This window comes from Protopterus annectens, chromosome 7.part0 (assembly GCF_019279795.1).
Source record: "Protopterus annectens isolate FY-2018-M chromosome 7.part0, PAN1.0, whole genome shotgun sequence".
NCBI classification, from domain to species: Eukaryota; Metazoa; Chordata; order Ceratodontiformes; family Protopteridae; genus Protopterus; species Protopterus annectens.
Window position 1 is genome coordinate 471392153 of NC_056739.1, and position 26761 is coordinate 471418913.

Sequence of the window (26761 nt, forward strand, 5' to 3'; positions counted from 1 at the left end):
TTGACAACTGAGTATGTTTCTGCAAAAACTGCAATGGAGCCATGTCAGCTCCAAATAAAGGGTGCATATGTGTCAGGCAGCATGCCAATGGCCAAATATGTGGCCATTGGCAAGGTAACCTGATGCAAATATATTAAAAATATTATTTTTTTTTCAGCGATTGCCGATGTTTAAACCCAGCGCAGCCCCGCGCAAACGGGCTGCGCTGTATAGAACATAAAAACAAAGGTTTTAAACCCACAAATGTGGGTTTTATGCAATACATGGAATGTCAATGCAGGGAACAGCAGACCAAAACCAACATGGCCACCGTGTAGTGGTTGCTAAGGGGGGAAGCTGAGTCTAAGACATGTAACTAAGCATTAGTAGGCAATCTGATGCAAATGAGTGTAAGGATACTGAATTCAACTGTCACATAGCAAATGAGCACAGTCTGAGTAGTGTAAGAGTTACAGAAGGGGGAGGAACAGAGTAGGAGATAGGTGACATCACAGGGGGGAATGGTAGAAAGAAATGCAGTTCATTGGAGGTTAGAGTTACATGACAGATGTCAGACAGATATCATGGAAAGAGGTGTGCCACTAACTAAGCATGAGAAAGTCAAGAAATGGAAGGTGTACACTGTTGCCTACACCAAAGTTTCTTGCTGGATGTGTATGCGCACGTGTGCGCGCCATGAAGCGCGAGTAAGGCAGACTGAGCATGTGGGAGCGTGTTGGGAGATGTGTAACACTGTTTGCGTGGGCGTGCACGCGTTTTAATCCGAATAAGCAGATTCTGAACTGTGTAAGCATGTGTGCGCGCGTGTAAGCCACTGTGAGCATGTTTCTGCTGGTTTACACATGGCTCCACCCTGAGGAAACAGAAAGGAAAAAGGAAGCAACAGATTTAGTAGGAAGTTAGCAGGGAATACTGCTGGAGCTAGCAGGTGAAAACAATTAGATGCAGGCAATACACAGGCAGAATAGTAGCCCAGCCCAGCACTTAAAACTCTGCAAACAGCAGTGCAGGATGTTTCTCTCAAGAGACACTGCAAGACAGGAGTTAAGTTATCAAAGTGAAAACTGAAAAAGCTGAACTCAGAGCAGAAATGTTAGGGGCTGCCATAGCTGTCATAATGAGACATAGGCGACTTGCTGAGGGTGGTGACAATGCAGATGGTGCCAGACAACCCACAGTGAGGAGACGGAGAAGAGTGTACAGGCCCAGGGTCACCTACCACGGGTTACATGAGCTGGAGATAGTAGAGCGCTATAGAGTGTACAGAGACCTCCTGCAGCAAATAGTGGAGCTGTGCAGGCCACGCCTCACACAGAACCAACAGAGGGGAACCCATCCCAGTGGAAACCAAGGTATGTGTTGGCCTAAGAATACTAGCAACAGGTACCTTCCAGAGACCAATTGGTGATATGATGGGGATATCACAGGCATCAGCCTCCAGGGTACTGCACCAGTTCCTGGATGCCATGTCAGCACATGTCGGTGATCATGTATATTTCCCCAATGCCCGTGAGGTATTGGCCAGCAATATGCGTCTCTTCCAGCAAATAGCGGAATACCCTGAGGTAGTGGGTGCAATAGACTGCACGCACATACGCATCAAAGCACCATCCGGTGAGCGGGGTAGGGCATACATCAACCGCAAGGGCTTCCCCTCCATCAACTACCAGGTCGTGTGTGATGCCCAGGGCATAATAATGAATGTGTGTGCTGGCTGTCCTGGGAGCTACCATGATTCCCACATCTGGCATTTGACACAGCTGTACCAGACATTTGCCAATGGGGACATCCCGCACGGACACCTAGTGGGGGATGCAGGTTATGCACTGGAGCCGTGGCTGATGACACCCATCAGAAACGCACACACACCTGAACAGGAACGCCATAATGAGGCACACGCACAAACACGTAATGTAACAGAGCATGTGTTTGGGCTGCTCAAGTCACGGTTCCGGTGTCTGGACACATCTGGTGGAGCCTTGCAGTACACACCAACTACATGTACCCAAATTGTCATGGTATGTGCTATGCTACATAATATGATCTTGTGAAAACAGCTGCAGCAGGACCAGCATAGGGCCGGGCCAAACAGCCCCCCACCATTGCCAAGGCCATCACAGGCAGAGCGTGACTCGGAGGAGGAACAACCTGAGCCTGCCCCAGTAGGCAGAAGGAGGCGTGCCCGGTATGCCCTGGCCTTGGCAAAGAGGCAATGCATAGCACATACACTGGCTCAGTAGGAACCCTGGGAATGATACCCCTCTCTGACTCACTCATATAGTAACAGGGATGCCTAACATGACACAACCTGCTCTCAGACATGTACAGGGAAGTGTAATATGCGCATCCAACAGAGGCAGCCCTGCAGCACCACCTGAGGCATGAATGCTATGTGTTAAGTAATGTAACACCATGTACTATATGCACACCTGAGGACCCTGACTAACATCCTACCCTCACCAAGCATCATGCCACAACATGACAATGAGATGATCAATTGCAATTATTGACTGAAGTATCGCAGTTAGTCAAAGGGGATCCAATGTGTGCCAGTCTGGGATGACATGCTGAGCATGACATGATGCACCACCTGCTAGGACTGGCGTGCACCTATCAGTGCAGGCCGTATGGATACTGGCAAAGGCTGTTGTTACCCACAGTGTGCCCTGAATAGGTAAGGCTCAAAACACAAACCTATCTCCATAGGTATCAGAAGGGATAAGAATAAGATAAGGAATAAGTCGAAACAGCAAGATGCATGCAGTCTAAACTCACCCAGTATGGAGAATGTTGATATCTGCGCTGTAACAGAAAACTGAGCCAAGGCTCACAACAGCACCCTAACACTACCAGGTTACACCTCATACTGTGCTGTACAGCCTCAAAACTTGGAACAAGCTACAAAAGGAGGGTGACTAGCAAGAATTGTCAAGGATAACCACACCCCCATGTTGGTACCACAACAAAAAGCAGCATGGACTAGCCATGGTCAAGTAACAGTGGCTTAAACTGTCCCCCAGTTTATAGCCTGCTACAGACTACTGTCCCAACACCAGGAAATGCACCTGGCCTATGCTGGAATACATGAATATATCAAGTCCTCCAAACCACATTATATTGGGTGACTGAAAATACCCAGACATAGACTGGGAGCATTATACTAGCTCCAACAGTGTAGGACAAAAGTTCATAGAATCCATAAACCAAAAGGCCCAGGAACAACGTACCACTCCCACAAGAGGGGTAAGCATACTGGATGTGATAATCAGCAACATGGGTACTGGATGGCAAGATGAGAAGTGTATTGCTCACTGGTAAAACCAGACCATAGAGTAATCACACTGGATATACAAATCCTGACCACAGTCCCTGGCCAGAAAACCACAGTGGAAAACATGTGTTAAGCAATATTTGCACTCCTCCAAACTGATGTGGAATCCATTAAAGGTCCTGTGCAGGTGCAAAATATGGGCCACACCTCAGAACCTGTAATACAGCCATTCCATGAACACTGCCAGGAATGCTTGGATTATGCAATCCTAAATTAAAACAAGACACAATGCCATACACGCAGAAATCTGGCATGGTGGACACCAGCCATAACCAAACCATGCAAGAGAATGAGGAAGCTACTACATGATAGAGCAAACATAAACAATGAAGTAATCACTGATCAGTAGTATGGCAATAAAAGCTGTCCACACATACAATCCACTAAGGCCAGCCACAACAAGTTGAATCTGTGAATCCTGAGGCAATGTTGCACCTGCCCCAAGTACGCAGACAACCCCCAACTCCACCCAAGAAATACAAATATATGTGAGAGATGCAACCATCTATCCAAACTGGAGGCTGAGCTCCCTCAACTCAGTACTCCCAAAACTAGTCAGGAGGAGAAGGTAACCACGCACACCACAAACACAGTCCCACATAGACCTATCACAACTGCAAACCAAACACATAAACACAGAAAAACATTCCCGGAGGCACAAATTACAAACACAGCACACCAACAGAGGCCTCTAAAGCAGACACCCAATCAAACAACCTCCAAACATAGCACATGCAACACATAGTACACAAAGCTGGTGTGCCAAACAGTCACAGGCCAGAAGGAGAAACAACATGCCTGATACAGTTGTAATAGGTGACTCCATAGTCAGACACACTGCTGTCCCGCACACCAGACTGAACAAGGGAAAGGGTACAGTAAGCTGCCTGTAGGCTGCCACAATATGCCACATAACAGAAGTATGCAGGTCACTCCAAAACAAGTAGAAATATGATGCAGTCATAGTCCATGCTGGTGTGAATGACCTGAGATGTACCTCCCTAGACTAAATGAAAAGAGACATAGATGAGCTCTCTGATTATGTAGTCCAGGCCGGTATGACACTCACCGTTTGCAGCATCCTACCCTTACCAAGAATAATGCCACAGTACAAACACGGAATGATCAGTCATAGCAAGTGGCACACTTACTGGTGTCATTCCAAGGGGATCCAATGTCTGTCTGCTTGGGATGTCATGCTTGACAAGCCACGCAGCTGTTCTTGGGATGGCCTGCACCTGTTACCCTGGGCGTCTGAATATTGGATAAGGCCTTTGCCACCTCCATAGAGCCTTTTGTAGGCAAGGCTGAAAAGACTGACCCACCACCCTAGAAAACATAAGTGGGAAGAAACATAAGGGAAATGCTGACCAATGCCAGATGTGTAAACCCCAATATGCATGCTCCCAAGGCCATCCCCAGTATGGAGAACATCGATGTCTGTGCAGTGACAGAAACCTGCTGCAAGCCTCCTGACAGCACACCAGCACTACCAGGTTATACCACGTATCATGTGTCATGGCCCCAAAACCTGGAACAAAACATAAAAGGAGGGTGAGTATCCATAGTCAGCACAGACACCCATACGCCCAGGTAACTGACAATGCACAAGGCATTGGAGTCCACCCATGTGTAACTAACTGTAGGCAAGACTGCTGTACAGTCTGTAGCATGCTACAGACCACACTCTCAAACACAGGAACCCCACCCAGCCATCCTGAAGACACTGGACAGTATGAATGTCCCACCAAGTACCAAACAAGGTACCACAAATTACCACATAGGTGGTAAACCATTATGTATGGAAGGAGTAACCAGGGACCTAGGGACACAAGTGGACAGTAACCTGTTATGTGACACCCACATTGCCAATGTGGCTAGGAAGACTGTCTACATTTGACACCGTATCAGGAAAGGATTCACATCTACATCAACAGAGGTCATTGTGCCCCTATACTGTTCTCTAATCACACCCATAATCTAGTACAATGCCTCATATGGGATGTACCTTACCTGACACCTGCAGCAGTTAGAAAGACCTCAAAGGTACCTCACCAAGAGGATAAAGGGTCTCAAATATATGTCATATGCTGCCTGGCTGTAGACACCCCAGCTGAATGCAGTCACATACTGCCTACACAGAGGCATTGCATGCCTGTTGTAGAAGGCCATGCCCAACACAGGAGTAATGGACATGCTCCACCCCAGAAAACTCAAATCCATCAGAGCTGTGAGAGTGAGAGATGTCAACCTCAACAAATAATGAAATAGGATGTGCTGGTGGGACAGATACATAATCCAGAGGCTCCCCACACCCTGGACCAGAATCCCACTCCATGTTAGGCAGAGCCCCTCACTGACACTCTTCAACAGGAATCTTGCCAAGTGGATGGATGATTGTAGAGTTACATTGGGGGTCTTCACTGTGTCATGTCCAGACAGAGGCACAGCAAAGCAAATCATAAATGGCCATAATATTCACATAGCAAGGGGTGGCAAAAGCCACACACACTCTGGCTAGGCTAACAAATGCCCTAGGGTGGATAGCCTAGTATGAACCTATGAATCTATGAAGATACAAATTGTACAGGACACTAAGGATAATCCCAAGGCTTTCACAACTGATGGTAGGAACCATGTTGGGAATTCACAGATATGCCCTGAATCACACAAATATCACAAACACACACTCATATTGCCAACATACATCCTGACAGGTGCAGTGCAAACCCCCGAATGCAGAATATCTATCCCAGCAGACTGCTGGCCCCATGACATTGCAGATGCTGAGGTAACAGCCAACATCTACAAAGCAAAACACACAGCAGCAATGGTATGAGATGGTGTCCTGGGCTTAGTGCAACATGGACTCCAAGATGAATGGAATGCCAAACCACACTACTGCTCAATGTCAGCCTTACCACAGAATATGTACCCAAAGAGCAGTGTACAACAACAGTGGTCCTTCTCAACAAAGGTGTTGCCTGAATGGATACTGAAAACTAGTACCCCAGAATCCTGAGAAGCTCGGTCTGCACAGCTATGGAAAGGATCAGCATGTACCACAGACATAAAGATATTGGGGACCTACTGACACCGGACCCTACCCAGTGTGGCTTTCTCAAGTGCAGATCCTGCCCCTAAACATGCTTGACTCAATTGAAACAGTCATTAAGGTCATTGATGAGGGCAATGTGGTCCACACAGCGTAGCTGGACCTTGCAAAGGCTTCTATATAATACCCTACGTGTTCATTATAGATAAGCTCACCAGCTTAAATATAAACCCACATGTCAGTAGAGGGGTTGCAAACCAGACCAAGGACAGAACAGACATGGTCAGATATGCTGCAGCCATGTCAGACTACAAATCAGATATAACTGGCATCCCACAAGGCTTTGTCCTGGGATCTCCCTCGTCTGGTATATATGTCCCATAGGTACAGGCAAACATGGAAGGACTGTGTCCGAACATGTTTGCAGAGGACTACAAACTGCTCACCACATATGATCCACCAGCTGACACAAGCATCCCACAAAAGGGCCACATAGAAACAGACAACTGGTGCCATAGCCATGTCAGCAAGCTAATTGCAGAAACATGTATAGTCAACCCCCGTGGATATACAGTAAGTGCCCACCAATTACCACATAGGTGTTAACCCATTATGTAGTTAACATGTAATGAGAGACCTGGGGACACAAGGTGATAGATATCCTGCATTGGACAAACATGTGCTGTAGTGTTAGGGGAGGTCATTGTGGCTCTGCAGTCATCCTTCATCAGCGGTACAATTGACTACAATAGCCCCTGTGGGATGTACCTCAGCAGACACCTCCATCAACCGTAAAGTCCCCAACAGTACCTCACCAGGAGTATCAAAGAGCTTGCACAGATGCCATGTGTTGCCTGTGTTGCTGGTATCAATAAACATGTTGCACCTTGTACAATCTGAATGGCAGTGAGCTATGCACATGAGAGACCTGAACCCCAGCACTGACTTACATAGGACAAGCTGTACTGCGTGATCCATAACACAGATGCCACCCCCACCCATGAGTGAACCCCCAGTACAGGCTACCCATAGAGTCACTTATCAATCTTCCTCAATAGGAATCTTGATGAGTGGATGGGAGATGGTAGCTTTATCCTGGGTATCACTGTCATGTCACAGGTAGACAGAGGCACAGTATACTAACCATGACATATGTTATGGCAAATTCCACTTACAATGTGTGTTGAAGGACAAACACACTCTCCAACTAGCATTAGACATGGACTAGGGCACATCGCTAGTGTTTGCAAATGTACACCTATGTTGTGGAATACACTACCAATGTTGGACAAGCCTGGTTTAAGTAGTTCATAACTGAACAGAATGCAACATGGTCAGATGTACACAACTGGCCCCTAACCAGGCTGTTGTGCCCACTATCGAAATGTAAAGCAGTGATAGCACTAAAGCCCAGGATACTGTCCACCACAGTCAAAGTACTACCAGTACACTATACAGTACTACAGTGTTAGGTCAGTGTGAAAGGATCTTGACAACTGTATGCAAAGTATCCCATGCAAACACTGCAGGCACAGTATAATCCTGTTGTGTTCACACACAAAGCAGTTGTACAGTAACTACACAACATGACACACAACACACAACTATAAACGGGTGATATTTGTTGAAGTTCACACTCATCCACAAATGTGGTGGGCTGCAGAGTCCAACATATGGAATGCTCACACTGGGCATGCTCACACACTTTGATAAATGAGACATATGTCAGACAACATGCCATGGGAAGGCTGAACTGGGCATGCTCACACACTTAGGCCAAATCTCAGTCTAGCAGTTGGACACACATATCTGGTATTTTTATGTGTTATTCCAGGAACCAACCACATTACAGCAGTCTGCCCAGTGCACACAGTTAAATGACTACAGAGACATACATGATATAGTGGATCCCTCCCATATGCAAACATCTTCCACAGATGCACAAGTTGTTCATACAAACAGGGAATGCTATGGCAATAAAGATGTGCAAACAGTCTATCAGCAACAAATAATGTGCATTTGACAATTAAACATATGGGTGTAGAGGTCAACACTAGGCTGTTTGCCCTAGGGAATGACAGCTTAGCCAGAGTGTGCTTGGTGTCTGCCTCCCCACAGGATGCACATTCCCCTTTCTAAACACCGATGATGTCAGCACCCTATAAGTACAGCAGGAGAAAAGAAACTTCCCAGTAATGCGAATAGCGCGCTCTGCTAATGCGTCCGTTTCAAGTGTCATAACATAGTTAGGTAGGGGATTGAATCCTGTGAATGGCAAGTGTGTGTGTTTGTCTGAGGTGGCTTAGTGTGTGTGAGGAAAATGTCCTTTTTGGCAACTAGGAGAACAGACTACAGGATGCACATTCCCCTTTCTAAACACTGATGATGTCAGCACTCTATAAGTATAGCAGGAGAAGGGAAACCTCCCAGTAATGTGAATAGCGTGCTCTGCTAATGCCTCCATCTCAAATGTCATAACATAGTTAGGTAGGGGTTTGAATCCTGCGAATGGCAAGTGTGTGTGTTTGTCTGAGGGGGGTTAGTGTGTGTGAGGAAAATGTCCCTTTCGGCAACTAGGAGAACAGACTACAGGATGCACATTCTCCTTTCTAAACACTGATGATGTCAGCACTCTATAAGTATAGCAGGAGAAGAGAAGCCTCCCAGTAATGCAAATAGCGCGCTCCGCTAATGTGTCTGTTTCAAGTGTCATAACATAGTTAGATATGGGTTTGAATCCTGCGAATGGTAAGTGTGTGTGTTTGTCTGAGGGGGGTTAGTGTGTGTAAGGAAAATGTCCCTTTTGGCAACTAGGAGAACAGACTACAGGATGCACATTCCCCTTTCTAAACACTGATGATGTCAGCACTCTATAAGTATAGCAGGAGAAGAAAAAACCTCTCAGTAATGCGAATAGTGCGCTTTGCTAATGCGTCCGTCTCAAGTGTCATAACATAGTTAGGTAGGGGTTTGAATCCTGCGAATGGCAAGTGTGTGTGTTTGTCTGAGGGGGGCTAGTTTGTGTGAGAGAAATGTCCCTTTTGGCAACTAAGAGAACAGACTACAGGATGCACATTCCCCTTTCTAAACACTGATGATGTCAGCACCCTATAAGTACAGCAAGAGAAGGGAAACCTCCCAGTAATGCGAATAGCACACTCTGCTAATGTGTACGTCTCGAGTGTCATAACATAGTCAGATAGGGGTTTGAATCCTGCAATTGGCAAGTGTGTGTTTTTGGCTGAGGGGGGTTAGTGTGTGTGAGGACAATGTCCCTTTTGGCAACTAGGTGAACAGACTACAGGATGCACATTCCCCTTTCTAAACACTGTTCAGCTGAAGGCCATGGCTCTGGCACAAGTTGTCTGTTTCTATGATGCCCCTTTGGAAGATGCTTGTGTCGGCTGGAGAGTCGATTATGGTGGCCAGTTTGCAGTCATCTGCATATTTGGTCAGCCACAGTCTGTCCGTGTTGGCCTGTACCTCCAATAAATATATACCAAACAAGAGAGGTCCCAGGACTGAGCCTTGTGGGACACAACTCGTAACTGGTTTGGAGTCTGGCATGGCTCCCAGCAATGCTAACCATGTGGGTTCTGTCCTTGAGCCACTGTGCAATCCATCTAGTGACATAGGGGCTTATATTTAAGCTGTTGAGCTTCTCTAGAATGCCCAAGTGGGGTATTGTTGTGAAGGCTTTTGCAAGGTCCAGGTAGGCTGTGTGAACCACCTTCCCCTCGTCAATGGCCTTGGTGACTGTTTCAAAGAAATCAACCGGGTTAAACCTGGTAGTGCTGGTGTGCTCTCAGTAGCCCTGAACCAGGCATCTGTTACTGCACAGATATCGATGTTTTCCATGCCAAGGAGTGTTTTGGGTGCATGCATCTGGAGGTTTAGACTTCTGGCGTTGGGTAGCATTACTCTTAGTTTCTTATCCCTTGTGATACCTATGAAGGTGGGTTTGTCATTTGAGCCCTGCCTAACATAGGCACTATGGGGGTAGCAAGAGCTCTTGCCAATATCTGAAAGCCCAGGGGTGACAGGTGCAGGCCATCCCTAGCAAAGCAGGTAGTTCAACAGAAGATGAATATGTGAAGGTGTAGTGCCTGTGATTAGTTAGCAGTAGCATATATGACTGCTCACGTGGACACATGCCAGGTAAGTCATATGCACTGTGTCACAGGCAATGTACATGTGAACAGGACAAACAGTGACATCCTGTCAAGTGGGACATGGACATACATATAGTAGGCTATGCAGATGGCACTAGGAGTCCACAGAAGCTCTATAACTATGCATTTCAGGTGTGATCAGTATTCCAGGGTAATTGCAAGCAAACATGCATGCAAACAAAGCTACAGTAAACAGGGCTGCATGTAGTCCATTGTACAACAAACAAGCTGTACCAGTTCCAGTAGGTAACACTGCAAATATGCAGGCACTATGCACATGTACATGGAAATACACGGGTCAGATGGCTAGGGTCCAGTCTCAGTGCACACAAGTGTACAGACCATGTACTGTCAGGATGTACAATAACTGGATGGAAACCCATGTGCTCATACCTGCAGTAATAGACATGTCAGATAACAGACACTGAGCCTTCACTCAGTGGTTCCATACTTAGTAGGATGTATGCTCCCTGGCCTGCCACCACAGTATCCCTGACATATATGGGGACTCTCCCTCCTGTGACAGTTAGCTATGTGTGTTGGGGCTGTCTAGCATGGTATGAGATGTGAGCATGCAGTGCTAGGGTGCGCCTGTGTGTCCTGTACCAGTCGTGTAGTACTGCACACATATCAACATCCTCAAACATCTGCATTGCAGAGTCTAGTGTGGGCAACATGCCACTTGCAATTTACATGTCCATCATTGTGTATTACTACATTCATTACCCTATCCCCTGTGCTACCTATGTATGTAGCCTTCTGTTGACATCATTACCACCAGTATGCCAACATGTGCAGATGATACACTATGGTACTTACCATGGGTGTAGACAACAGGACATGATAATCACACACTTACTGCATCAGGCATGCTGTGATATACCCACAATTAATTCAGCACACAGTACTGTTAACAACATGATACTATTACTACACATATATGTGGTCACCCTGTGCATCAGCAACATGTTAACCTGTACCTGCACAGTTGTTACAGATTGCAGGAGGTGGCACAGTTTCATCATATGCACTGGTGGACTGCCTGAGTCAGCCACCGATACCACCAATTGACATGTATGTGTATGTGTGTTGGTGAGGGACAGCAATAGAAGGTGGGGCAATGTTGATGCAGTGTGTGCGTGTATGCGGTAGCCCTAGGTGTTGTCAATTCGCATGTGTGTATGGATGCACACAGTTCTACCTCTTGGCTGCCATATACTGGTGTTTGTGGACAGCCACAGACTGTACCTGCCAGGTCATACAGATCAGTGTCTCTGGCCACGGACACGATACCTGTGCCTTGCAGGGGTGCTATGGACCGTATCCAGTACCAACCCAGACTGGGTACTGTCATCAGAAGCAGGTGTTCATTGACTGGACACAGATCCCTGTCGGGCCTGGCCAGAGCCACGTGCACGTGGTCTCCTGGGGCAGGCTGATGACAGCACAGACCCAGCATTGCTGGGGCTGCTGCCAGCACTACAGGGGCAGCCGCGGCCCTGTTGTCGTCCGCGACAACTGCCAGCTGCTGCTGTTGCTGGCATACGGCCACGTTGACGCCTCAACCACCCACCATCGCCCTGGCTCATGGACATGTAGTTGTGGAACCGGTCTAATATGTCCCCACAACGTCTGTCTATGACATCGGTGAAATCACGGATGGCAGCCGCAATGTCACGCATACTGTCAGTCATGGCTGTGCGACATGCTGTCAGCTCCCTCAGACCCTGTCTGGTGTACCGTTCCATACGTGACTGTGCCTGCATGAAAGCCCGAAACATAGCTTAGGTTGTAAGACCTCTGTGGGCACGTCTGACAGGGGCAGTACGCCCACGGATGCTCCCACGAGAACCGCTGGACATCTGTCTGTGTGGTACCATCTCTGGGCCATGCCCATGGCTGCTGTGTGGGGAGGCATGTGCCACAGATACCACATTACCCTGGTCAATGCCCACTGTATGCTGTCCATCACCTAGGGACATTGGTGACAAAGGGTGTATTGGCAGGATAACTGTGCGCATTGATGGGGTCGACAGCTGTGTACTGTCAATCGGCTGACCAATGGCGGACCCTGGCATACTTTCCTGTGCCATTACACAGATGTCATCATTATCAGTACCCACGGCACCTGACTCAGGTTCCCTGCTACATGACACCAGAGCAGCAACAGAACCTGTGGGAGGGAAACAGGAAACACAGTTTACAATGTCTACACATTACCAGCGATGCACACATGCACAGGTGCACAAATGCACACATGCACACGTGCACACATGCACACATGCACAGGTGCACACATGCACACATGCACAGGTGCACACATGCACACATGCACAGGTGCACACATGCACACATGCACAGGTGCACACATGTACAGGTGCACACATGCACACATGCACACATGCACAGGTGCACACATGCACACATGCACACATGCACACATGCACAGGTGCACACATGCACACATGCACACATGCACACATGCACACATGCACAGGTGCACACATGTACAGGTGCACACATGCACACATGCACACATGCACACATGCACACATGCACAGGTGCACACATGCACACATGCACACATGCACACATGCACAGGTGCACACATGCACACATGCACACATGCACAGTTGCACAGGTGCACCCATGTACAGGTGCACACATGCACACATGCACACATGCACACATGCACACAGTTTCACACAATTGTACAGTACTCAGTATGCGTGATATCAACACACAGACACAGACACACCTACATGCATACAAAGAGCACTACTAAGTGAGCCAAATAGTACTATTACTATCAACACTATTACAGGAATTGTTAATACACACTCACCAGCATGGATAGGCTGCATTGCTGTTATACCAGAGGGTCCTGCAGACGTGAAGAAACTAATGTCAGTGGGCACAACTGTGCCATTGTTACTGAGTATGATACAGGTCAGTAGTACAACAGTCGCCTTTCACAGGCCAGCTGCTAATATTGAGGATATCACACTTGCACATTAAATACTATGGTGACAGCTACAAACCAAGGACACACCTCACACATGCATTAACTGCCAGTGTACACAACAGTCAACTATACATATGGCATATTACCTGCACATTCACTGTCTTGCTGCTGTGTGGCTCCAGCCTCCATCATAATGCATGTCTGCTGCTGTTGTTGTTGCTGGTGGACTGGAGCCACTACACTCATGAGTAGTCCCTCCAGTCTGGTGAGTGGGGGATGTGTAGCCACCCCACCACCTGTGGCGACCTGTTGCCTGTGGATATCCGACGCACGCTGACGGACATGTCTGATTAAATCACTGCAGTGATGTCGTACCTGCTCATATGTCCTATTATGCGTGCCTATGTCATTTACCCGACGGACAAGGTCTTGCCACAGTGAAGCCCTCTCCTGCTGATTCTGGCTGGTGCGGGAAAAGAGTATTGCATAATCCCGCACCAGGCTCTGGTGTATCTCCTCATCTTCAGCTGTGGAGTAGGTGGGATTCCGCGGTTGGGCCATGTACCTGAGAAAGAAAATAACCTGGTATCAGCAATATATGTCAGCAGAATTTGGCACACATACTACACATGCTACTCGACTGTTATGATACAACATATCTCACATATGTAGCATCTGTCTGTCTATTGGTGGATACACATGTAGATGGCCAGGTATCAGTGCTCAGCCAGCAACTGTGCAACAGTACCTGGAAGACTCCATATGACATACTACCAAACCCCAGCAGTCAGAACACTGATTCAGGTCAAGAGCACCTCCTCACTCTGGGGGTTTGTATCTAGGTACTGTATGGCCTACATCATCAACTACTGTGAGCTGACCACACACTGATTGCCCTGGATATACATATCCCACCTCCACCACCAGCACAAACGACTATAGTGCATAGCATTACAGATACAAACTTTACACTTTGTAACAGTGACATGGTATCCTTTCAGCCCACTGGGCCAGTGGCAGATACAACCCACAATGCTGACCCCTACACAATTGCTTTCTACAGACATCTCCGAGAATGCATGGATCATGCAATCCCATATATGACCAAGACACTCTCCACAAAGGGACAGCATCCTGTCTGGTGGACCCCAGCCATAGACAGATTGTATTACAGAAGATGGAAGCTACTGCAAGACAGAGCATAATTCCATAAAGGGAGGGCATGTCTGAGCAGCACTAGTAAGGATCTATTTTCCATCATACAAAATCCATGGGCAACTTTGAGAGGGAAATCAAGAGGGACACTACAGATAACCAGAAGGCCTTCTTCAGTTATGTTAGCAACCTGGTCAGGATCCATCCTCTATGCCCATAGGTAGTACAAAACAACAAATATTTCACTGACACCACAGATATCGACAACATTGTGGCAGACAGGTTCAGTGCAGGTGTCACCCCGCCCTCTCCCCCAAAATAAGGCATAGTTATCCCAGCTGACTGTAACCTCCCTGTCATCACAGATGTCCAGGTGAGAGCCACCCTCAGGACAGCAGAAATACACAACATGGATGGGACCTGATGGTATCCCCAGTTGCATGCTACATAAACTCTGACAGGAGCTAAACACACATATAGAAGTGCTATGTAACACTAGCCTGACTACAGGATATGCACCTGTACACTGGCGCACAGCAGCAGTGGTTCCACTCCACGAAGGAGGCACCTCAACATACCAATACAATACAACACAATACATTACATTACAATACAATACTATACAATATGCTATTGCCCCTGGGACTACAGCAGCGTACTGTTCTGCTACCCTGACCATTGTGACACATGTGGTGTGATGGTACCTGCTGCTGTCACACAGTTACACAGGGTGACTCATATGGCATATTACCTATCTGACTAACATTCAGCAGGGGTATGTGTGACATGTACTCATGGGGAGTCTTGCTTCTTAACACTGTGTGGTTTATTGCAGGGTATGTCTTATCTGTGGGTAGGAACTCTTACCTCCACATGTGCACTCTATTGCAGTGGCACGGACAACACACAGCAGACATTTAGGTTGTGCATGGTGTGAGGTGTTACTATGGTTGTTGGACATCTGTCATGGGTGTGACTTACATATGTAAATCCGGGAGTGGTAACCTCTATGTGGGTAGCATATGTGTACTCTGTGGTGTTGTCAGTCACTGTGCATTGGTAATGTGTTTGAGTGCATTGTCACAGTGTTGTACATGTCACTGTGTCCTTCTCCATATCTGTAGCTGTCATGTGAGGCCCATACCATGGCATCCATTATGTGGTGTGGAGGGGTACACCGACCTACATGTCCATAGCTGACACACCATGTCCGCTGACACATACCATGTGCAGGTATTCCAGGGATAGTGTGCTACTGTGAATATCATTTGGGCAACTATTGTACACATTTATGACCCTGTTCACCCCTGACACATGCAGTGGTGGGCAGCCAATCACATATCTGGTAGTTACTGGTGTAGGTGATCTGGAATGTGGTATGGTACTCCGGTTTTGACACTGGTGTTCACTCCATGCCTTTGTCACCAGGCACCTGTTGCAATACATCTGTACACATGTGCCTCACTCAGAATTTATATACATCTCTCTCTCTCTCTCTCTATATATATATATATATATATATATATATATATATATATATATATATATATATATATGTATATAGATATATCTATCTGTATATATATATATATATATATATATATATATATATATATATATATATATATATATCCGTATACATATACACATATATATATTGATGTACATATATTGCTATAGATGTGGAGGGGGGGACACAGAGGGGGTGTGAGTAACAGAGGGGGTGGGACAGGCTGTGTTGCAGGTCGTCATATACAGTCATACCTGTAGGTAGTCAGATCAGTCTGTCTATGTATATGTATCTACATATATCTATATCTGTATATGTGCATTACATAGATATGTTTGTACAATATTCTATCTACATCTGTCTATGTATTCCTACATCTCTCTCTCTATGTATGTATACATATATGCATATCATATATATATATATATATATATATATATATACACACATACATATGTTGACATACATACGTATCCATATGTTAGACAGGTATATCAACATATTTGTCTACCATACTGTATACACACACTAACATACTGCTAAACATACATAACTGTGAAACCTACTTTGTACATGGCACTACAACCTACAATCAAACAACATTGATATGTGCACATAGATGCTCTCACATACAAATGTATGTACAGCCTTCACTGATAGTTGCTGTATGTCCCCTGCCCTTTACACATCTTCATATACATATGGATACAGACCAATGACACATATGGAGGTTCACAGTATGTAGACCTTTATAGTATTACTTTACATTACCTGTGTTTGTCACAGCTGCTTGTGTTGCCATCTGGTTCTCTGTCCTGCTGCTCCACTTCCCAGTTGTCAGCTTTCAGGTAGCTGTTGCTGAACAATTTGTTTCTGTCTGCTTAATTGCAGTTTTCTCTGTCTCTGTCTCTGTCTGTCTCTTTCTCTCTCTCTCTCTCTGTCTGTCTCTCACGTCCTTCTCAGGGTGCAATGAAAGTATTGCATGTGTGGACATGGAGTACAGCATACTTTTGTAGGTATCTGCATATGCCCATGTGATGGCCTCTGCACCAATTGTTAGCCAGCATTTGCTAATTGCATGCAGCCAGTTGTGTACCGATTGCAGTTCTCACTGTGATTTCAGAACAGTGCTATAAAAAGGTATGTGAGATAGGCGTAGCCCTTTCAGATTTTAAGGGCAGGGACCATGCTGTTATGCTGTGGACAATGTTCTGTGAGTGTAAAGGTTGGTATCTCTCTCATATTTCCAGGTGTGTTGTAGATTAACATTCCTCCATTCATTTCTCCAGTTTCCTGTACTAACTGTGTATGTACACTGACACCTACAACTACCACTACTGTTAATGTGTGTGTGTGTGTGTGTGCTTTCCTTTTACTTTTGCTTGCAATTTGTTGCTAAGGCTTCAATAGTTGCCCTTTACAGTCACTACTTGTATGCCTGCTAGGTGTCTTGACTGTAGTGTGCTGCTGTAGCTTTCCTATTTTCCATGTACATTCACACCTTGGAATGCTTGCTATATCTGCTAGGGTGTTACAGCATGCAGTGTGGTCTGGCCATGGTGTGGGCCTTGACATCTATTAGGGTATTTGAGTATGCTGCTGAGCAGGCCCCAGAGACTTTCAGGTTCATCTGTTATGTGCCTCATGGAATGGTACATATCAGTGGGGTACATCCATTAAAATGTCTGGTATGCTGCAGTTGTGACTGTGGGTTAGCATGAGCATATGTATTACTACACTTTTTCTGCCATGCAAGTGGTGAATACTTTCAGGACTCCATAGTTACCATTGCATGTGTTACACCTTTCTGCCTACTGTTTGTACATTTCACATGGGGTCTGTGGGGCATCCCTGTAAGTCATTCACTGTTGCTATGTCTATGCTCTTAACTATTCAAATATGGTGGTGTCAGACCCGTCATGTGTACAGATATTTGCAGGTTGTCCACATTTCTACCTCATATTTTGGTCAATATCTCATGCACACCTTTTTCTGGCAAGTCACTCTGGGCTCAAGTCAGAATATGGTGACAAACATTCAAGTTTCAGACTGCATACCCTTCCAAACATCCCACAAAGTGCAGACCCTGTTACTCTCTGAACTGTCTGCGTTTGTTGTAACATTATTTGTAATGTGTCCCTGGTTTTGGGCCTTTGCTCCACATATTTTATTATTTGGTCCAGATGTGTTCCTGTAAGAGGTTGTGGGGTATGGGCAGTGCTTATCCTGCTGTGAGTATGTGTGTGTCTTGCAAGGTGCTATAGTGACATTATTACCTACTAGCTTCCAACTAGCATGGCTGTTTCTGTTCACACACTACTATTATGGAAATCCACTAGTTTTGATAGTAATTCTAAATGGCATGCTTTGTGTACTACACATCTATATTCCCTTTACATTCATTCCTACTATTACATGATATATTTATTTTAGCACAATGTTCTTGTATAAGAGTCATGGCTTAGTGGTAAATCATGCAGACTACTGTTTCCAAGGTCCTGGGTTCGGGACTCACAGTGGGATTTTATTTTGCTTTTGAGCTGAGTACAGGACCTGTCAATCAAAGTGACTAAGGCACTTTTAAGCAGTTGTAACTGGGTTAGCGCTGGTTTGTGCGGAGCTCACGCATGCGCACTGGCGGTTAGCTCCGCGCACACAAGCGCACACCCGATTACAACCGCTTAAACGTGCTTACTCTTGCACACACCCGCGCTATTTTCTTTGAAAGAAAAGAAAATGGGGAGACAGGAAAGTGGTGAAAAAGGGGTCACAAAAAGGGTAAGACAGTAGGGAAACAAGCTTGGGATGTGCAGGAGGGATGTAGGTAAGGCCCATAGCTGCCCATTTCTTCATCAGCAACAGCTGTGCATATGTATGTAATTTGGTGTGACATTTGAAACCTTCCACCCCTGAGAGAGGTGTCAGGACAACAATAATACTTGTTGTACAGCCAATTGTAATAGATAGGTTCCATGTCCAGCAGACGTGTGCGGAATGGGCAGCTATGTATGGGGCGTAATTTTTTTGTGGGTACAGAGTGCCCTTTTTTTTTTAGGTGAGAGTGGTATGTCAGGTGAAGGTAGTCGGTACAGCTGGGGAGGTAGGTTGGGTAGGTAAACAGACAAGACAAACAAGACGCATACAGGGGCGGTGTATGACACGTGTGGGGGGGTTACACAATTGACGGGGACGGAGGTTTGGATATCCAGAGCCCATGAGCCCACAGATGGCAACAGTGGAACTGATATCCCCACCCATAGGCAGTTGCCACTGTTCCTTCACTGCCCACGACGGGGCTGTGCTGGGGGCTGTGTAGGCGGGGCAACAGGCATGCCCGTCAGTTGTGCCACCCGTGCCTCGAGCTGGCGTAGGGACTCGAGAACAGAGTCCCGAATCTCCCTATGCACCACAGTCCGGACGCTACGGAGGGTGAGTGGTGGTCCTCCTCCGGCCACACTTGCGGGGGGTGAGCCCCAACCCCTGCAGCGCTTCCACCCGCAGGTGGCACAGGGCCACCGGAGGAGGGTCCAGACTCGGCACTAGTGTCAGGTGCACTCGCCAGCTGAAGTGGGAGAGGTGGGTCCGCTGGAACCCGCCTTCCCTGTCGTACTATGTTTTGCATTATGTCATGACAGTTTGGGTTAGTGACATATAATACCATTCACAATTAGTTGTAACAGCATGCATTAGTATTCCCATTAACCAAACACCCAGATATTCACACCATTGAACAGCGTGCATAACACATGCATAATTTGAACAGAAATACACAGTCCAACAACATGCAGGGTTAATTGATGGCAACAGGCCATCAGGTGTGGATGTATGAACAGGGCAGATGCCTCAACAGACATGCAAATATATATGACCCAACAGGACAAATGTCCAGGGGTGTTAATTGTGATTGCACATACCATATTCACGTAGAATGGGTTATATGTGGTTATAGGGTGGGGTGAAGAAAGTAATATTAACACCTTCGAATAACAATACATATGCTGTACATTTCTAATAGCTACAGTTATATACACACTACTGTTCTAACTACAGTTTCCTATATGATAACTATTTCAACTTGGTGATAGGACTGTTAATGCAACATCAATATACATTTTATGGTTCTTCATATACATTCATATCTAGCTTTGTTCAGCTACATCAGGGCTACATTTGCTTTATATAGCTGTAGACAAGTGTGGATGTTTGGTAAATCAGACAAACATCCTATCTGCATATTGCAGACTGAGAGCAACATATCCTGATTTTGGGATACACATTCCAGATGCAGCAACACTTTGAACAGATTTTACTGTTTGGTTTTGAATCTCACATGCATTTCATTCTGTCTTGACTGCAGTATACTTTATTCAAGGGTTATTACTACTGTATTTCTGGATTCATGGCACTTTCTCACACTCTCTCACTTGCTTTCATTTTACTATTCAGGATGGTACTTCTAGGCTTTATTGACATGTTTTAACAATAGTTATTACAATCCTTTCCAGCAGTCTCACTTCTGTCATGTTTCAGTATTTCCACAGGGATATATTTCACACATGTGATTTCATCATCTTCTGCAGCTATACTTTTCAGCCTGCTGCAGGTTGTGCACTATTTTCTTACAGGCAGGGCATTTTTATTTCAGAATATATCTCGGACAGTTTCATGTTTAGGTTAAACTTACAGGCTGAAACACACTCTTGTAATCAAGCAATACTTGCATACACTTTCACACTGTTACTTGCTGATTTTATTCCTTACTGACTACACTGCATTCTTTTGCTGACTGTCATACTTTTATATTTCTTTACAGTTACTGGTAGTGGATTACTGACCTGCCTGGTGGCGCAACCGCACCAGCCTATCACCATAGGCTCTGCGGTTCGCAGAACAGGCACCTGCAGCTGTAATATAAATGAAGTAATATTGGAATACACATCTCCATAATATCAGCTAGTTTAATTTCTTACATACATAATTAAATGTTACTTACTCAGTAGTGGGGCGTTGGGTGTTTGCCGGGCCTCCTGGATCCAAAGGTTCAGTTGGTCCTGCTTGCGTCTCTTCAGGTCCGCATGGTGGTGATGGACCTGCTCACCAGTCCTTGGAATCCCTGTGGCACTGGTGAGATCATGAGCCAACCGGTCTCACGCCTCAGCCCTGTATGCTCCCCAGGGGACCTGGCCCTGCATGAGTTGGGCCTCATGATTATGGACTAGGAGCCAGACCATGTACCTGGACTCCTCAACACCCCACCTCTGTGCTCGAAAGTGACTACCCTCTCCTACTCCTGTCATTCTGCCTGCAGGTCAGTTCTACAATCGTTTATGCTGTGTATTCCCGCCTATGGGGCTTATATAGTCCGTTTTTCCCACACATATCTGTGATTGGCCATTTTGGAATTGTATCAACTTCAGTAAACCTGCATTGTCATGCTCTAGTTTATATTCATTCCTATATATTAGCTATTATTGCATTTACAGGTACTGCTGTCATGGCTTAGTGGTTCTGTACCTTGACTATGGTGTATAGTATCCTGGGTTCGAACCTGGCCACTGCTTTTTATTTTTCATGACTGTCTAGACATGCTGAGGGGTGTGTCTGTGTAAAGGCAGTTTTGATATGGCTTGCTCAACGTTGTCCGTCGGTTAGCTCGTTTGCGCCTTGCGCAGCTCCGCGCAAACGGGGTACGCTGCTTTAAGCCTCATTTGGCCATAGGCACGCATATTACGCTTAGCTCAGTTAGGGGCACATAGATTTAGCATGTTAAACCACTGCTCAGCTACGGGCACTCATTTTGCACCAGTTAAACCACTGCTCATCTACGAGCACATGTACTCACTCTGTTAAACTGTAGCCCAGCTATGGGCATATCTGGCATTTTTTCTTCTTTTGTTACCTCACATGTCTTCAATATAAATGGGCTATTTCATTACATTTTACATAACTTGTGGTTTTATGTGTACATATTTGTCAGGGACTTGTTTCCTGCTTATTTTGCAAAATAAAAAAATTGGTGTTGTGGGGGCTCGAACCATGAATGCCTGCTCTGCAGCCAACATCTCTACTGCTACGCTATTGCTTTTGGGCTTATTTTGCATATTTAGTTCTTATATGCTTTCCCACTGACTGCTAACTGTAGCTGCACTACGGGCACGCCCGCGCAAACGAGCGCACTCACTGTTAAACATCTTTACAATTTAAAAAAAATATAACATGTTCATTTATATATATTTTATGTTCATAGTCTGTTGGGGCATGTGTTGTGTTGTGTTTATTCACATTTCCGTGGACTCTGTTGTGGGTGTTTACTTTGGGCACTTTTACACTTCTGGGGGCGTGTCCGCTTGCAGGGCTCAGCCTACGGACAGGCCCCCTACTGTCTTACACGGACCGTGTTAGACTTAGGTGTGATTCAGCATGCTCTCATGAATATGCAAAGCATGCTGACATCACTCCGTTTAACTGCAGCCTCCGTGTAAGAGTTATAACTCTTACACGGAGGCTTCGTGAATCCTGGGGTGTGTTTATTCAACTTTTAAGGGGAAGCAGCTCTTTGCACTTCTTAAAGACTATTTTTGTTGATTTACAAGCTACTATGCTGAGAAAATGACTTTACTGAGAATGCATTTTGGCAGATCAGTACTCAGAAGTGAAGTATTTAGCAGCTAAAGGATCAGTCAGTCAAGCTAGTTTGTTTGTGTCTTTCAGCTGTTCCCGGTTAGGGGTTGCCACAGCAGAACTCCGGTCCGCTAATAATTGGTAGTGGATTTTTACATACCGGGTTACCAGCCCTGACGCACAAACTTCAACGAAGGCACGCCCCATTCACGTATGCCTCCACACATAAGACACTCTAGCTGAGAATCGAATGGGACAACGTCTTGCTATGAGGCGACAATGCTACCGCAGCACCACCACCGTATAGTCAGTCAAGCTAGTATCAGGCAAATAAATGTCATGCTTCCATAGCAACAGTACATTGCATTGCCTTTACATTTGCTTGAAGGCCGAACGAGATATGCCTTAGGTCATCCACTATGTTGTCTAACAGCTTCTTAAATACTAAGTAAATGAAGCTAAGTGGCTTATAGCAGTAAAATGCTTAAGTTGGGGCTTTGTTTTACCTGCTTATAGGTGCATCATCCTCTTTCATAAAAAATGTATTATAGAAATGACATAACTATTATTATCAGCCACCCCTGCTCAGTTATTTTAATTACTTCACTATTTATTACACTTCAGTATATTTACTTTAATATATTTACTTCCCAGCTTTGTCTTCTAAAGTTCTTAGTTTATTGCATAAATTTAAAAAAGAAATACACCTAGTTTTACTAGTTATTATGTACAGTCCTCTATAGTCATATATTTGTTGCATGAAATATTTTCTTTTCCAGGTCAGCTATGGGTCCTCGATTTCACTTTTGAGTGACAAATTGATGTTTCCTGCATTTATGCGGACTGTCCCAAATGATGAAGTTCATGCAATTGGCATGGCTCATCTGTTAATTCATTTTGGTTGGACCTGGGTAGGAATTCTGGCTTCTGATAATGATTATGGAATGCTTGGCAGTCAGACTCTCAAAAAGGAAATTGCCAAAGCTGGAGGCTGCATTGCATTTACAGAGATGGTCACTAAAGACAAGGCAAAGATTCCCTCTATCATTAATGTGATTCAGCAGTCAACGGCAAATGTTATTGTGATTTACTGCACCACTGAGAACATAGTCCCTATGTTGGAAGCCATATCTGTTCATATAATACTAGGACGAGTATGGGTCATACCAGCTGCCTGGCAAATATCTCTGCAGGTTCTCAGCAGGAAGGTTGTAAAAACTCTTAATGGCAGCATTGGGTTTTCTGTCCACAAAGGTAAGATACCTGGACTTACAGACTTCCTCTACAGTATCCAACCTTCAATTTTTCCTAGTGATATCTATACAACAATGTTCTGGGAAGAAGCTTTTGGCTGTCAGTGGCCAGTGCCTGGCAAAAATCTCACAGAAGCAAATCTACCACTGGTTGCAAAGAAGCCGTTTTGTACAGGACATGAAGACATCAGGAGTCTTGATGCTTCCGTATATGATGCATATAATTTCACATATTCATTAAACACATACAATGCAGTATATGCAGTTGCACATTCCCTTCACAATATCCTTTTATGTATGGATGGACAAGGTCCATTTCTTTCTGGACAATGTGCAGATATTCATCATTTACAACCTTGGAAGGTAAAAAATGTTTGTCTTTTTGAGGTGCTTTACAGCTAAGTACACCTACTGTGAGAGAGAGGGGCTAGCAGAAATGACTGTAGTGTATAGCAAGTATTAAGCTGAGCACATCAGTGTAGAAAAATAATGTACAGAAAGAGGAATGACAGAAATAATAAAAACATGTCCAGCAAATACATAACAACATCGCTCTCTCTCTCTCTTTCTCTCTCTCTCTCTCTCTCTCTCAATCTCTCTCTCGGGTGGCCTAATGGCTAAGGTGTTTAGATACATTGTTTAACTATTTGTTATGGATTGTACAATCATTTTAAGATGCTTGGACAGACTTTACATTTAAGATCACTATGGGCCGGATTTACAAAAGCTTGTACGGAGTGCAAGAAGAGTGTAGGAGCTCACGGAGGCAATATGTCTGACGTGCGATCCAGGTACAGCTGGCAAGGGCATGCATGAGAGCTGCTAAAGCTACTCTTGCACGGACAGCATCATGGTATGCAAATTACCTCATTTGCTGCTGAAAGCTATGCAAATGAGGTACATTTGCAATCCAAGAAACACTAACCTGTCCGTAGAAGATTAGTGTCATTTGCAGAAATGTACTCCGTTGGTAACGGAGTACCGTTCTGCAAATAGCTAAATGGAGCTATGACAGCTCCAAATACAGGATGCATACAGTTGAGGAAGCATGCCAATGGCCAAATATAAGGCCATTGGAATTTATAAATGTTTAAAATTATTAAAATCTAACCCCCCCCCCCCAATTTCCGATGTTTAAGCATAGCGCAGCACCGCTCAAATGTGCGGCGCTTTAAAAAACAAGAAAATGATTTGAAAATAGCCAAAAATAGGCATTTTCACTAAAAGGCTTATCCTGCCATGCAGATGAATGGCAGGCTGAAGACAACATGGCCACTGAGTAGTGGTTGCTAAGGGGGGAAGCTCAGTGTGAGAGATGTAACCATGCATTAGTAGGCAATCCTATGCAAATGAGGATAAGGATAGTGAATCCCAATTTTCGCCAGCATGTGAGCCATGTCCCAAGAGTGTAAGTGTAGGAGTAGGTGAGTAGTAGAGTAGAATAGAGGTGACATCATGAGGGGGTATGTCAAAAAGGCTGTAAGCTAATTGGAGCACAGTGGCTTGTGTTTGCCTTGAGTTGCTCAGGATTGCAAGAGGCGTGCCTACACTTGTCCTATTTGAAAACCTGAAACCAAAGGTGCACACTTTGAAAATATCTGAAATTTCTTGCAAACATGCACACAGCGTGTGTGTTCTTGTGCACGTGTGTACGTGTGTTTGTGCGGCGCTGCCCAGGGCAGAAACAGAAAAGGAAAGGAAGGAAAAGAAGTAGTAGGAAGTAAACCAAGGAGAACTAACAGAGCTGCCAGGTGAAATAGATCAGAATCAGCCAATTACACAGGCAGCAGACTATCCCAGCCCAGCCCAGCACTTTAAACTCTGCAAACAGCATTCACCCCTGTTTTTTTTCCCCAAGAACTCTGCAACACTGCAGTATACAGAGAGAAAGCTTAAAAAGCTTAAGTCAGACAAAATTTTAGGGGCTGCTCTTGCTATCATAAACCAACATGTGCAAGGTGCTGAGGGTGGTGATGTTGTGAATGCTGCTGTGCAGCCCACAGTGAGGAGATGGAGAAGAGTGTACAGACCCAGGGTAACCTACCAGGGGCTACATGAGCTGGAGATAGTGGAGTACTATAGGGTGGACAGAGACCTCCTGCAGTAAATTGTTGAGCTGTGCCAGCCACGCCTCACACACAGAACCAACAGAGGGGAACCCATCCCAGTGGATACCAAGGTATGTGTTGGCCTACGAATACTAGCTAAAGGTACCTTCCAAAGACCAACTGGTGATATGATGGGGATTTCACAGGCATAAGCATCCAGGGAACTCCACCAGTTCCTGGATGCCATGTCAGCACATGTCTGTGACCACGTATATTTCCCCATTTCTCGTGAGGCATTGGCCAGCAATATGCATCTTTTCCACCAAATAGCAGAATACCCTGAGGTAGTGGGTGCAATAGACTGCATGCACATATGCATCAAAGCACCACCTGCTGAGCGGGGTAGGGTCTACATCAACCGCATGGGCTTCACCTCTATCAAATGCCAGGTCATTTGCAATGCCCAGGGCATAATAATGAATGTGTGTGCTGGCTGCCCTGGAAGCTATCATGATTCCCACATCTGGCATCTTACGCAGCTGTACCAGAGATTTGTCAATGGGGACATCCCTGATGGTCACCTAGTGGGGGATGCTGGATACGCACTGGAGCCGTGGCTGATGACATCCATCAGAAATGCACACACACCTG

At 45.5% G+C, this 26761-nt stretch overlaps 1 protein-coding gene across 1 annotated transcript in view; it reads left to right on the forward strand.

The window, feature by feature from the left end:
* The window catches only part of LOC122805988 (extracellular calcium-sensing receptor-like), a 249198-nt gene that overhangs the window by 87852 nt on the left and 134585 nt on the right, over positions 1-26761 (forward strand). The window contains exon 2 of the mRNA XM_044076226.1: positions 23589-24425. Coding sequence (XP_043932161.1) covers positions 23589-24425 — 837 coding nt within the window. The remainder of the gene's footprint in view (positions 1-23588; positions 24426-26761) is intronic.